The sequence below is a fragment of the Strongyloides ratti genome (genome assembly GCF_001040885.1).
Source record: "Strongyloides ratti genome assembly S_ratti_ED321, chromosome : 1".
In the NCBI taxonomy this organism is placed as follows: Eukaryota; Metazoa; Nematoda; class Chromadorea; order Rhabditida; family Strongyloididae; genus Strongyloides; species Strongyloides ratti.
In genome coordinates, this window is record NC_037307.1 from 6,727,277 (window position 1) to 6,739,650 (window position 12,374).

Here is a 12,374-nt window from a genome sequence, read left to right on the forward strand (position 1 = left end):
TATGTTATTTTTTTCAATTATTAAATAAAGAAATTTATAGTTTTTTTTAATTTTTAGGGTTCAAAAATGTCTACAAGACCTTTAGTCACCGTTTATGACGAAAAGAACAATGCCACTGGCACACAAGTTAAATTGCCAACAGTTTTCTTAACTCCAATCAGACCAGATTTAGTTAGTTTTATTCACGACCAAGTTCGTAAGAATAAAAGACAAGCTCATGCAGTTTCAACCAAAGCTGGTATGTATACTTTTAATTTAACTATTTTTTTTACATATGTTTTTACTTAAGGACATCAAACTTCTGCTGAATCATGGGGAACTGGACGTGCTGTTGCCCGTATTCCAAGAGTACGTGGTGGTGGTACTCACAGATCCGGACAAGGAGCTTTCGGTAACATGTGCCGTGGAGGACACATGTTTGCTCCATTAAAGGTTTATCGCAGATGGCACCGTAAAGTTAATGTTGCTCAAAAAAGATACGCTATTGCTTCAGCTATTGCTGCTTCTGGTATGCCTGCTCTTGTTCAAGCACGTGGACACACTATTGAGAAAATTAATGAAGTTCCACTTGTTGTTTCTTCAAAAATTGAATCACTTACAAAGACCAAAGAGGCTGTTGAAATTTTGAAATCTCTTGGAGTTTGGGGAGACATTGAACGTGTCTATTCTTCAAAATCAACTCGCGCTGGAAAAGGAAAAATGCGTGATCGTAAGACAAAACAAAAATGTGGACCAGTTATTATTTACAAAAATGATGGTGGAGTCGTTCGTGCTTTCCGTAATATTCCAGGAGTTTCTCTTGTTAATGTTAACAAACTTAACATTCTTAAATTAGCTCCAGGTGGTCATGTTGGACGTCTTATCATTTGGTCAGAAGCTGCTTTCCAAACTCTTGATGCAATTTATGGTAATGAAACCGTTGCATCTTCCAAAAAAGGATTTGCTCTTCCACAACCAAAAATGACTGTTACAGACTTCACACATATTATTACATCTGAAGCAGTTGTTAAAGCTCATAAGCATAAGAAGATTACTCTCGCTAAGACTGGAATCAAGAGAAATCCACTTAAGAATGCCGCTGCTATGAACAAGCTTAACCCATATGCTAAGATCCAAAAGAAACTTAACAAAGCTGCTGCTACAAAGAGCGCTTAATTTTTTAACGAAAAAAGCATGTTGGGGTGGCCTCGTTTTGTTATTTCTTTGAACCTTTCGTTGTTGAATAAAACTTGTTTTATAATTATTATTTATATATATATATATATATTAAGTGAAATTATTATTTTATTTTAGTGTTATATATGAAAATGACATTAGTGTTATGGTAGTTATTTTTACATAATATTAACAATTAATTGATTTAATTATAAATTCAAATATTTCATTATTGGCAACTTGATTAATTAAATTTCTAAAGCAATAGTATTTTTGATATAAATTTGCCACAGTAGTTTTCATGTGCTCACTAATTATTGAAATTAAAGCACGATCTTCATTTTTTGATATATATGATAGCCATTTAAGTAACTCAGGATCTGGCTCTTCATTTTCTATCTTGTGACTCATTAAAATAGCACATGAAGCAATTGATGAGGGTTTTTCTGATGAAATGGTAGAACTAAGAGTACAACAAATACAAATTATATCACATATTTGCTTTATGGAATTCTTAGTATGTTGTATATTAAGGAGTGTTCTGGCTATTTCTATTGAATGTGATCTGGTAATACGAAATCCTATTATAGTCAATATCTTAAAATTATATAATTTAATAAATAAATTAATATATCTTACCTGTAGTTCAACTTCACAAACATCTTGTTTAGAAAACTCTTCATTACTAAATCTCATGCAATTATTGAGTGTTAATGCCAATACATCTTCAAATTTTGAAGCTATAAAGCAACACGTTACTCCGACTATCGTTGCATCATTTGAACTAATTATTCTACTTCTAAATACATCCTTAACTAATGATATAGCCAGAAGTACAGTTTTGATGCTAATTGTTGGATAAGAGAAATGTATATGCATCAAATATATAACCATATTTTCATATAGCTGTATTTGGTGTAATAAAGTTTTTTTGTCTTCTATGTGATTAAACATATATTCAACATTATATGTTTCTTCATTAATCAACTCTACATATATATAATCCATTTGATAAGAAATAAATTTATTTTTATTTGATGAAAATGAAATATCATCACTAACATTCATTGTTGATTTCTGAAGTACATCATTATCTTTTGTTGAAGTTAAAAAACTATTTACATGTTTTATTAAAAAAGACTTTATAGATAACTTTTCTTTAATATTTAATAAAAAGCATTTTTGATATTTTGACTTTTCTTTAAATTTTTGTTTTTTAATAAAATCGGTTTTGTTAATACGTTTATTCAAATTTTTCTAAAAAAAATATAATTAATATTTTTTATTCTTACGTGTTCACTTACATTATTGGAACAATCCAGTTTTTTTCTTTTTAATTTCATAATCTTGTTAATACCCATACTAATTTAATTCACAAAAATAATAAAAATTTATGGGAAACTTCTTTATGTTGGGTAGTAATTTAAAAATTTCGCCACATTCTTTTAATATAATAAATATAAAATTTAAATTATTTTTTAAATATGAATATTATGTTGTATTATTTTAAAATTCTAAAAAAAAAAACAAATTTTACCATTGGATTACTTTTGTTTTTACTAAAATTTATGTTTGAAAGTTTTTTTTTTGCTTTGAAAATTATTTATGTCACAAATAATTATTTAAAAATTTCTTCATAATTATAAAATTTGAACAAAAAGGGATATATTTATTTTAATAGCATAAAATTAATACAACACTATCTTTAAAGATATTCAAATTTTGAAAGATAGAAAATTTTTATTACTTCAAATATTACATGAATGGCATCAAAAGTAAAAATTTCTTAGAATATTATGACATTCATCAGCTAAAATTTATGATCGTATAGTTTAACATCTATCTACGTAATGTTCTGAGAATAATGAAAAAAAAAACAGTGGAGTAATCAAAAACTCAAAACAAAAATTCAAAAAGAATATTGAAGTTAAAACAATTTTAGATAACAAAATTTATATGAACCAACAAAAACAGTAAAAACACAGTGTCTTAAATTAAGCAGTAACTTGCTTTGTCTTTTTTGATTTCTTTGACTTCTCAGAAGGAACAGCTGGTTTGGAAACGGTTTCTGGTTGTTCAGAGATAATAACTTCAACATGGCATGGAGAGCACATGAAAGGATTAATACGTCCATGAGCACGATAGGTACGTCTACGCATTTTAGCTGCTCTTTGGACAACAATGTGTTCGATAACAAGACGTTCGGCATCAAGTCCTTTGCATTCAGCATTGCTTTCAGCATTCTTTAAAAGTTGAAGGATGAATTGACATGACTTTTCTGGCCATCTTCCTTGAGTTGTGTTAAAAGCTTTAGCTTGAGCTTTTCTTCCTACACCACCATTGAATCTACGGAATGGAATTATTTCTTTCTTATTAATAACATTCTCGAGATATGTTTGTGCACGTTTAAGAGGCATCTTGGCAATAGCACGAGCTGTCTCATGAGTGTTTTTGAAATGAACACGAAGATCTGATCCACGAGCCTTAGCTGATTTGGTGTTATTTTCTGGATGAGCACAATAGTGGACTTTAGTCATTTTGAATAATTACCCTAGAATAAAAATAATATATATAAAGTAATTAACCAAAAGTATAATCAAAAATTAAAAAAAAAATAAACTACTTTAAGAACATGAAGACAAAAATGTAAAAATAAAATAATTTTTAAATAAGTATTTTACCAAGGATGAAACAAAATGATTAAAAGCGCAAATTTTCTGAGAAAATTTGCGGTTTCATTTCCACAGTATTTAATATTTCCCTGTCTACCATTTTTCTTTGCGAGAGTCAGATTTGAAAAATATGTCTAAAGTTGAGAGAGCAGCGGTCTTATAAAGAAAAGATGTTTTTCTTGAATGTCAGAAGTTTTTTTTAAGTAAAAATAAAGTAATTATTTCTTAATCACTTACTTAAGTAGTACATAACTGAATTTAATAAATTTTTACAATTTAACATTTTATATTTATATAAAAAGTGCAGGTTTTGAATAAAAACTAATGTTTTCATTTTATGTTATTCATTAAATAAATTTTTTTTTTACCTTTTTTTATGATTCTGTATTTTCACAAAGTTGTTAAGCCACTAAAAGAAAGTAAATTTGAAATCTTTTGCTGTAAAAATTTGGTTTTAATCAGAAAATTTTTTCTTTTTAAATTTAATTACTAATATTTATAAACTTTTTATTCTCTATTTTTTGGTGGTTGCCTTTAATAATATTTTTTTATTTGTTACTTTTAAAATAAATTAATTTTGAACTAATTTAACGATTGTTATTAAATTTTTATTTATTTTTTGTTTTCTATTTTAATTTTTTTTTTGTTTACTTTTATATTTGAAATGAATTTTTTTTAAACAAACAATTTGAATTAAATATTTAACAAATATTTTTTATTAAAAATAGATTTAAATAAGTATTTTTTAAAGCAATTTTATTGAATTTTTAAAATAATATGGCAAATAAAGTGAGATTATTTATTAAGATATTATATAAAACATCAAACTATATTTTTCTAATTTATAGCACTTTACCATATCAATCATTTTTACAAAAAAAAAATTTTATTTGGTCAAACACAAATATTTAATATACAATTTTTCAGTACATATTGTCACTTTTTATTAAAAAACATATATGTATAAATTGTTACAATATCTATCTGGTTTATGTTTTTTTCAATATACTATTAAAATAACAAGAAATTATTATATAAAATATTTATTTTGGGCAAGTAATTATTTTAATAAAAATTTTAATTAATTTATAAAAGTTAACTATTTTTATTTTATTATATTGGCATCATATACTATTAATAATCAATATTTTCTTTTCTTTTTAATATTAAAAATTCTTAATTAATTGAAACGATATAGCTAATTAAAGAAATTTCGTTGCTATATAAAATGTTTCTATCTTTTTTTTTAATTCTTTAATTTTTCTAATTTTAAAATAATAAACTTAACTATAGAAATTATTTTATTTGTACAAGATAGTAGTTTTTTTTATAGGATGAATTTTATTTTGTCAAAAGGAAAATATTTTTAAATGTCAAAAATTTTTAAAACACCAACAACTAATATATTGAATAAACATCAATTTGTTTTATAAAAAAATCTAAAATTTTTATTAAACATATTCAAAAAAAATGTCGTACTTTTTTGGAATTTCCATCTTTTCTACATAAAGTTATTTTTGAAGATTAAGAATTAAAAAAAAATTTGGGTAAGAAGAAATAAAATTGAAAAATTGTTACAAAAATTTTGAAATACAAATAGGCGCCTTTTATTTAAAAAAAAATCAAAATACCTTTTATGCATTTTTTTACATTAGATTAAAATTAAATTTATTTTTTACCTATATTAACAAAACAAACTACATAGTTATTATTTATTATAATAAAAATTTAATTCTTGTTATGTCTTTTCTTCTGGTGTGTTTATGAAAATATTCTTATGTATATCTTTTATTAAAGTTCTTTTATATGTTTAAAAAATATCTCATTATTATTGAAATTCTTTCTTTCTTTTTTAAAAATAAAATATATATTATCTACTAAGACCTTACAATGTAAATTTGATAATTAAGTATTATTTTTAATAAAATAAAATTGTAAAACATATTTGAGCTACCTAAATATGATACAGTAAAGGTACCGATAATTGTTATAATTAATTTTCAATTGAATTAAATCGATTTAAATAAGACAAATTTTAAGTAAATATTCTTAAAATATTATAACAAGTATAATTAATATTATAATATTTTATTATGTTAATGAAATAAAGTAAAAAAAAAATATATTTTTATATTTATATTAATTGTTATATTTCTAGAAAAATTATAATATTTTTAAATTTAGAAATATTGTGACTAGTTTATCGAAAATAATATACAATTATACTTGTTACATATATACGTTATTACTTATGTTTTTCAAATAAATTCATTGACATCATTAACTGTATCAACTTTATATAAAACTTTTTTTCGCTATAAGACATCTATAGATAATCAAACTGTTTCGGGTAAAATGACGTACTGTGTGTCTGCGCGATTGGAACATTGTTTAATCACCTTTATAACATAGATTAATAAAAGATATATTTTTGTTTCAGAGATAGGAACATAAAAATGTCACTTCCTCCTGAGGAAGAATTTTTGTGTCCTTCTTGTAACAACATTTTTTATTCAATTGAGTATCTAATAGCTCATTTTGAAGAATCACTACGCTTTGATGATGATACTCATAAACAAACTGTAAAATGTTTGTTCTGTGATGTATATTGTAATGGATCTCAATCTATGTTACATCATTTATATACTGAACATATACAAGAATGGCCGACGTCATCTAAAAATGATGTTCTTCTAGAACCAATTTCTGAAGTTTCAAGTACAACTCCAACAATAAAAGAAGGAACTGTAAGTAAAAGAATTATTAAAAATGAAAGAAAACATGGATGTGGTTTTTGTGAGAAGAAATTTACCAGACCCGCTGATGTTCGGCGGCATGAAAGAATTCACACAGGTAATAATTAAAATGATCTTAAATTAAAATGACTAGTTTAGGCGAACGGCCATATGCCTGTCGTATATGTAATAGTTCCTTTAAAACTAGACATCAATTAACACAGCATTATGCTATACATGATAATGCACAACCATCTGAATTTATTTGTGAAGTATGTAGAAAAGCTTATTTTACAAAAGGAGCGTTAACACTTCATTTACGGACACATAATAATACTAATCCATTTTCATGTAGTTATCCTGGATGTTCCCAAGCTTTTCATACTAATCAATTACTTAAAAGACATATTAAACGATCACATCCTCAGAAACAAGTTATTGATAAGAAAGGAATATTAAAAACAATTGAAAAAATTTCACCTAGTAAAACAAATCATCAAATCATAAAACAATCAGAAAATTCAGCATTTGATTTACAAATACCTGAGCCACCCCCTTATGAACATCATATTACTTATCCCACTCAAATAGTAGTTACAGATCCATCTGAAACTATATCATGTGTGGATCCCGTTATTATCTATGAGTCTGTAGATAGTGTAAGTGGGAATATAGAATCTACAACTATAATTCCCACTCAAATGTACCAAACTGTAGAACCAATTTATCATGAAATGATGCCTTCATATCCTCAATCGGTGTATCATACAGAAGAATCTTGGGATTATTCAACAGAATATCCTAGAACAAACTAAAATAAAAATGCCTCTAAATTTAAATCTTTCACTCTTAATAATATGTTTTTTTTTAATTATAATTAATGACACATATGTATATACACATTATTTCATGTTATTTACCAAACATAACAAACAAAACATAAAAAAGACAAATAATTAACAAAAATTTGATAATTTATGATGTTTCAGGCTCCCCTTTGGGTATACATTCTAATGTATGTAAAACAAGATAAGAAACTGTTTCATCTGGTGGTGTATGAAGAACTGCTTCACATGTATTGATATTAATACGTTTTTTAAATAAAGGGCAGTCAATAACAAAAGTTTCATACTCACCACCTTCACCACATACATTAATATCAAATTTTTGTTTAAGTTGAAGAAGTTGATCACGAGATTCTTTTAGTGTTTGTCCTAAAAATTTCGTTGTTAAACCACATGCAGCCACTTTAATAATTATTGCTTCAACACCATCTTGAATCATGTCATCTAGTAATTCTGTTTGATCCCTATCCCATAAATAAGCTAACATTTTAAGTCCCATTCTTTTACATACATTTTCAACACGATTCTTTTGGTAAGTACTTTTGATGGCACCCACCGATATTGCTTCAATATCAGGATAATGTGTTACAACAGCTTGCATAAGAAGATACAAATCTTCAACTTCATCCTGATCATTTGGTTCGTACTCTAATTCTTTTGAAACAGGCTTCCCTGTAATAACTTTTCTAAACAAAGGAATACTATTCATTGCTTCACCAATGTATTGAATTGCCTCTGCTCCAACAGACTGAAACATATGAGAATCGATTTCATGATTTCCTGATGTTGGTGGATATAAATTAGCAAGACAAACAATTTCATGTTTATTTTCAACACATTTCATTAAATTGTATATAGAATCTTTTCCACCACTAACGAGACCAACAACTTTCATTTTTAAACCTAAAGGGAGTATGTAAAATTTTCTCTGACACATTACTATATTTATGGGTATAACCAAAAGTTTAATAAAAACAATAATGAAAAGAGGTTGTTTATTACTATCTATATTGTTAAAAATGTGTAACACATTTGAATTATAAAAATTAAAATAAAATTATTTTTAAGAGGTGACGAATTTACAGAAATAGCAAAAGAAAAGATATCATCAGGTTCAAGAAATTATCGACATAGATACCCCTGAATGTGTAGTCGATTTTTATAGCACGAAAGATAGATATACCAATATACATTCCTGAATTGAAAAGACACCATATAAACCACACTTAATTCATAGCAACCAATATTTAAATTTACTTATCCATAAAAATCTAACATTACTTGTCAATTTAGCTATGAAAAATAAGAATAGCTATGATCGTTCTTGTTGTTCCTTTGAAATTGTTCTTCAGCAAATTGACAATACTGCTCATGCTGTTCCTCCAATTTCTTTCTTATTGTTACTTCATATTCAGAGCGGAGATTTATTTCTTGTTGTTTCAAAAGGCGATTGATGATACTAAACATTTCTTCATAAGTGTACAATTGTTCATTTTGTGTATCACCTTTTCTATTGCACTTTCTTTTACCTCCAATAAGCAATGAGTCACTGTCTGAGTCACTACCTGAGCTTGGAGACCCGGCTTCTCTAAATCTCGTGTAAGCTGATACTGCTTTAACAGAACTATTATTTGATATCTCACACTGTGAATCCTCTGCATTCTTATCCTTCCTTTTTGCAATAAGTCTTTTCCTTTTATTCAGTGCTGTTATCTCAGTATTTAGAAAGCGACTTATTTGTTGATCTGTTAATCTACAGGATCTTTCAATTCCAGCAAATATTGAATTATCTTTTGTTTCCTAAAAATATTTAATTATACATATTATTATATATTCAAAACTTACATTATCCTTGAGAAGATTAAGTGTACTATTCATAGGAAGACTAGCAGCAAGGGTACCCAGTTGAGGTCTAAATGGTGAGCAATAAGCAGATCCACGAGAACGTTTTGCTTCGATAGTATTGTCAGGACTAAGATAAGCCTCATAATCATGTGGGCGCTTTAAAGCAAGTCCGCAAGTCATACTGGTATTCTGAGCAAATATAATGAATAATATTAGTATGGCGATAAAAAGTTATGACAACGGCAAATCTTTAACTGATGTAAGAAATACGTATATAAAGACTATTCAAGATCAATATAAGATTTGTTGTGTCTCAAGGACACGTCAGGCTTTTTAGAAAGCAGTAATGTTAACTAATCAATTAGTTATATTTGTCCAAAATACTATGGAAAAAAAAATTAAATTAATAACGTATAATCGAATAGTAAAGACTTATATAGTGACCTAATGTAAGCAAATTTCTAGATTTTATTAAAATTTTTAAATAACCAATTCTAGTTGAGACACAACATGTAAAAAAATAAATAATAGTTATTAACTAATATATGCAAAAAAAAAAAATCTAATTTTAGTAGTTTAAATTACTTAATAACTCAAAATAATTAAAAAAAATAAAAGGAATGATTTTAAAATATTCTAAAATGAGATTAAAAAAAACTTTAAAATATTGTATATCGAATGCTGTCTGATGTAAAATGCACATCAGTAAACTTGTATGCTCAGATAGTCAATACTAAAACATTTCACCATTAGTCAGGCGGGAATTTCGTTGTAGGACCATTTCAAGACATTCGTTGTAATATTAAAACTTTAATAATAACGATTTTTTTTACGACATATTTCAAATTTTTTTGGCTCATACTCTTTGTGTAAATAAGCTGTGTAATATCATTTTAAAATTACTTAAAAATGAAGAAGTAAATCTGGAAATTTAATTGGAATAGATATTTTCAAACATTGTCAATGTTCATTATAATAACTGTTGTAGTTTGTTAATCGTTGTTTTTTTTTAATAATATTCATATCATATTCCAACTTTTTTTTTTTTTTTTCTAAATATTTTGTTATATTGACAAAGTGTTTCGTTGTAAACATTTTTATGGATGTGTTTTATCAAATAACAGGATGGTTGTTACAAATGTTGTTGTGCTAATATGTAGCGTATAAGAATAATTTTTTTTTTACAATTGAATTTATTTTTTTTAATGAAATTGACAAGTAAAAAATATATTTTGACGGTTATTTTTTTTTTGTTTACAATGAAACTGAAAATGTTTTTAAAAAGTTGTACATCAAAAGTACTCTTAAAATAATGTATAAAATGCTAATATCTTAACTTTTAAAGTATCTTGACAATTATAATTAAAAAAGAATCTATATTTTCATTTTTAGAATAATAAATTTTTTTATGAAAATGTTTTTATCAATTAGCATATGTTGTAAAAAGATATTCTTAAGATACTACTTTTTTTTGATTTTTTTTTATAATTCTCGAATTTCATATTAATAAAATCAATGAATTTAAGTTTTAAATAAAATATTTGATTATACAAAAAGAATAAAATAATATCAATTCTTATTTATTTCTAATAAAATAATATATTAAAATTTATTTAATTTTTATTGTTATTTCTTTGTCCATAGTCTTATTTTATGCAAAATTACAATTGTTATGAAAAGTATAACTTATAGTTTTAAATAGTTTTCTTTCATGTTTCCTTGTTTTTTAATATGTAAATAAATATTAAAAAAAAAAAAACTTTTAAGTCTATAATTAAAATGTATATTTTAAGAAAAAAATATTGACAAAATTTTTAATGCTATTTTAGCTTTATAATAAATACCAATATTTAAAGCAAAATAATGTTATTTGTCATTTTTATATTTTCTCTATATATGTCTTTAGGGGTAACAGGACAAATAGTTATTGTTAGCATTGACAAGAAAATGGGTTACTTAAGAGGCAAAAAGGAAGCTTGAGCGAGGGCATATATAACTCTCGGCTGTCGCTAAACCCTTCGCTTTAGGCATTGAATATTATTTAACTTCTCTTATCAACTCATCTATACTTTAGTTTTGTGCTATTTTAATTTTCATTTATTTTAACATTGAAATAAATATTTATCCTTACACATTATTATCATATCTGTTCTATTGGCTTAAGAAAATCAAAAGTGTTCCTATCAATGTTAGTGTCATTATACTTTATAAATTTAACATCCGTATGTAGTTAAATTTTTTACTTTATCAGTTATATGACTAAGATATTTTAATCATCTTCAATTCTAGTAATATACATTTACATATAAAATATTTTTATTATATATATATATATATATATATGTATTGATCTTTTAATTAATTATCAACTATATTATTCTCTTTTTATTTTAAAACAATTAATTAATAAGATTAATATTTAATCAAATTATATTTTATTTCTTTTAGAAAAAGATATTTGTAATGATATATATTTATATATATATATACATATATATCTACCACACTCTTCTTAACCTATCTTTTTAAACTATTTTGCACTATATAAATTCTCGACATTACCGTTCTCCATGCCTATTAATAATAGTATGATATATGTATATTTTATAAAAAGAAAAACTAGTTACATTGAAAGACATTCAACTTGATGAACTTTTTATATAACATTAAATGTATAGATATATTTAAAATTATTCCATACCTCTTTAAATAATAATTTTTGCGCAAGTGATAATATTTTAACTATTCAAATATCCTCCAAAAATTTTATTTCTAAATTATTGTACTGATTTTGAGTTATACTTATTAATATTACCTTTAACACATTATATTTCTATCTTTTAATATTCATGTGTTAGTTTGTGTGTATATCTTTCTGTATCTCTCTTAATGCAATATTTCGATTCAAATAATTTATTATGTAAAGACTAGTTGCTTCTACACCTTGATATTTCTCTACCATTTTACTAAAAATTATACTCACGCAATTTTCATTTTCTCAAACATATAAAATAATAAAAATTTGTTCTCTAAAAATTTCATTAGTACAAAAATATTTAAATCAAAAATTTTTGTAAAGATACTTTTATAAATATATATATATTTGAAAATTAACTAGTTTA

At 24.9% G+C, this 12,374-nt stretch overlaps 6 protein-coding genes across 6 annotated transcripts; 2 read left to right on the forward strand and 4 right to left on the reverse strand.

The window, feature by feature from the left end:
- Nucleotides 1-66: 66 nt before the first annotated feature.
- On the forward strand, nt 67-1,155 carry SRAE_1000211500 (60S ribosomal protein L4; the record flags this gene model as incomplete). The annotated part of the gene is made up of 2 exons (XM_024649154.1): nt 67-238; nt 290-1,155. The coding sequence occupies 2 exons, from the start codon at nt 67-69 to the stop codon at nt 1,153-1,155; spliced, it is 1,038 nt and encodes a 345-aa protein (XP_024503059.1).
- A 189-nt stretch (nt 1,156-1,344) lies between these two features.
- Nucleotides 1,345-2,516, reverse strand: SRAE_1000211600 (Cyclin, N-terminal domain and Cyclin-like domain-containing protein; the record flags this gene model as incomplete). The annotated part of the gene is made up of 3 exons (XM_024649155.1): nt 1,345-1,752; nt 1,795-2,412; nt 2,460-2,516. 3 exons carry the CDS (start codon nt 2,514-2,516, stop codon nt 1,345-1,347), a joined length of 1,083 nt encoding a protein of 360 aa, XP_024503060.1.
- A 633-nt stretch (nt 2,517-3,149) lies between these two features.
- On the reverse strand, nt 3,150-3,692 carry SRAE_1000211700 (60S ribosomal protein L17; the record flags this gene model as incomplete). The annotated part of the gene is made up of 1 exon (XM_024649156.1): nt 3,150-3,692. The coding sequence occupies one exon, from the start codon at nt 3,690-3,692 to the stop codon at nt 3,150-3,152; it is 543 nt and encodes a 180-aa protein (XP_024503061.1).
- Nucleotides 3,693-6,283: 2,591 nt separating this feature from the next.
- SRAE_1000211800 (Zinc finger, C2H2 domain and Zinc finger C2H2-type/integrase DNA-binding domain and Zinc finger, C2H2-like domain-containing protein) lies at nt 6,284-7,377 on the forward strand (the record flags this gene model as incomplete). Its single annotated transcript, XM_024649157.1, has 2 exons — nt 6,284-6,680; nt 6,722-7,377. The coding sequence occupies 2 exons, from the start codon at nt 6,284-6,286 to the stop codon at nt 7,375-7,377; spliced, it is 1,053 nt and encodes a 350-aa protein (XP_024503062.1).
- Nucleotides 7,378-7,537: 160 nt separating this feature from the next.
- On the reverse strand, nt 7,538-8,344 carry SRAE_1000211900 (Diphthine--ammonia ligase; the record flags this gene model as incomplete). The annotated part of the gene is made up of 1 exon (XM_024649158.1): nt 7,538-8,344. The coding sequence occupies one exon, from the start codon at nt 8,342-8,344 to the stop codon at nt 7,538-7,540; it is 807 nt and encodes a 268-aa protein (XP_024503063.1).
- A 356-nt stretch (nt 8,345-8,700) lies between these two features.
- On the reverse strand, nt 8,701-9,432 carry SRAE_1000212000 (Akirin; the record flags this gene model as incomplete). Its single annotated transcript, XM_024649159.1, has 2 exons — nt 8,701-9,207; nt 9,253-9,432. The coding sequence occupies 2 exons, from the start codon at nt 9,430-9,432 to the stop codon at nt 8,701-8,703; spliced, it is 687 nt and encodes a 228-aa protein (XP_024503064.1).
- Nucleotides 9,433-12,374: the final 2,942 nt, after the last annotated feature.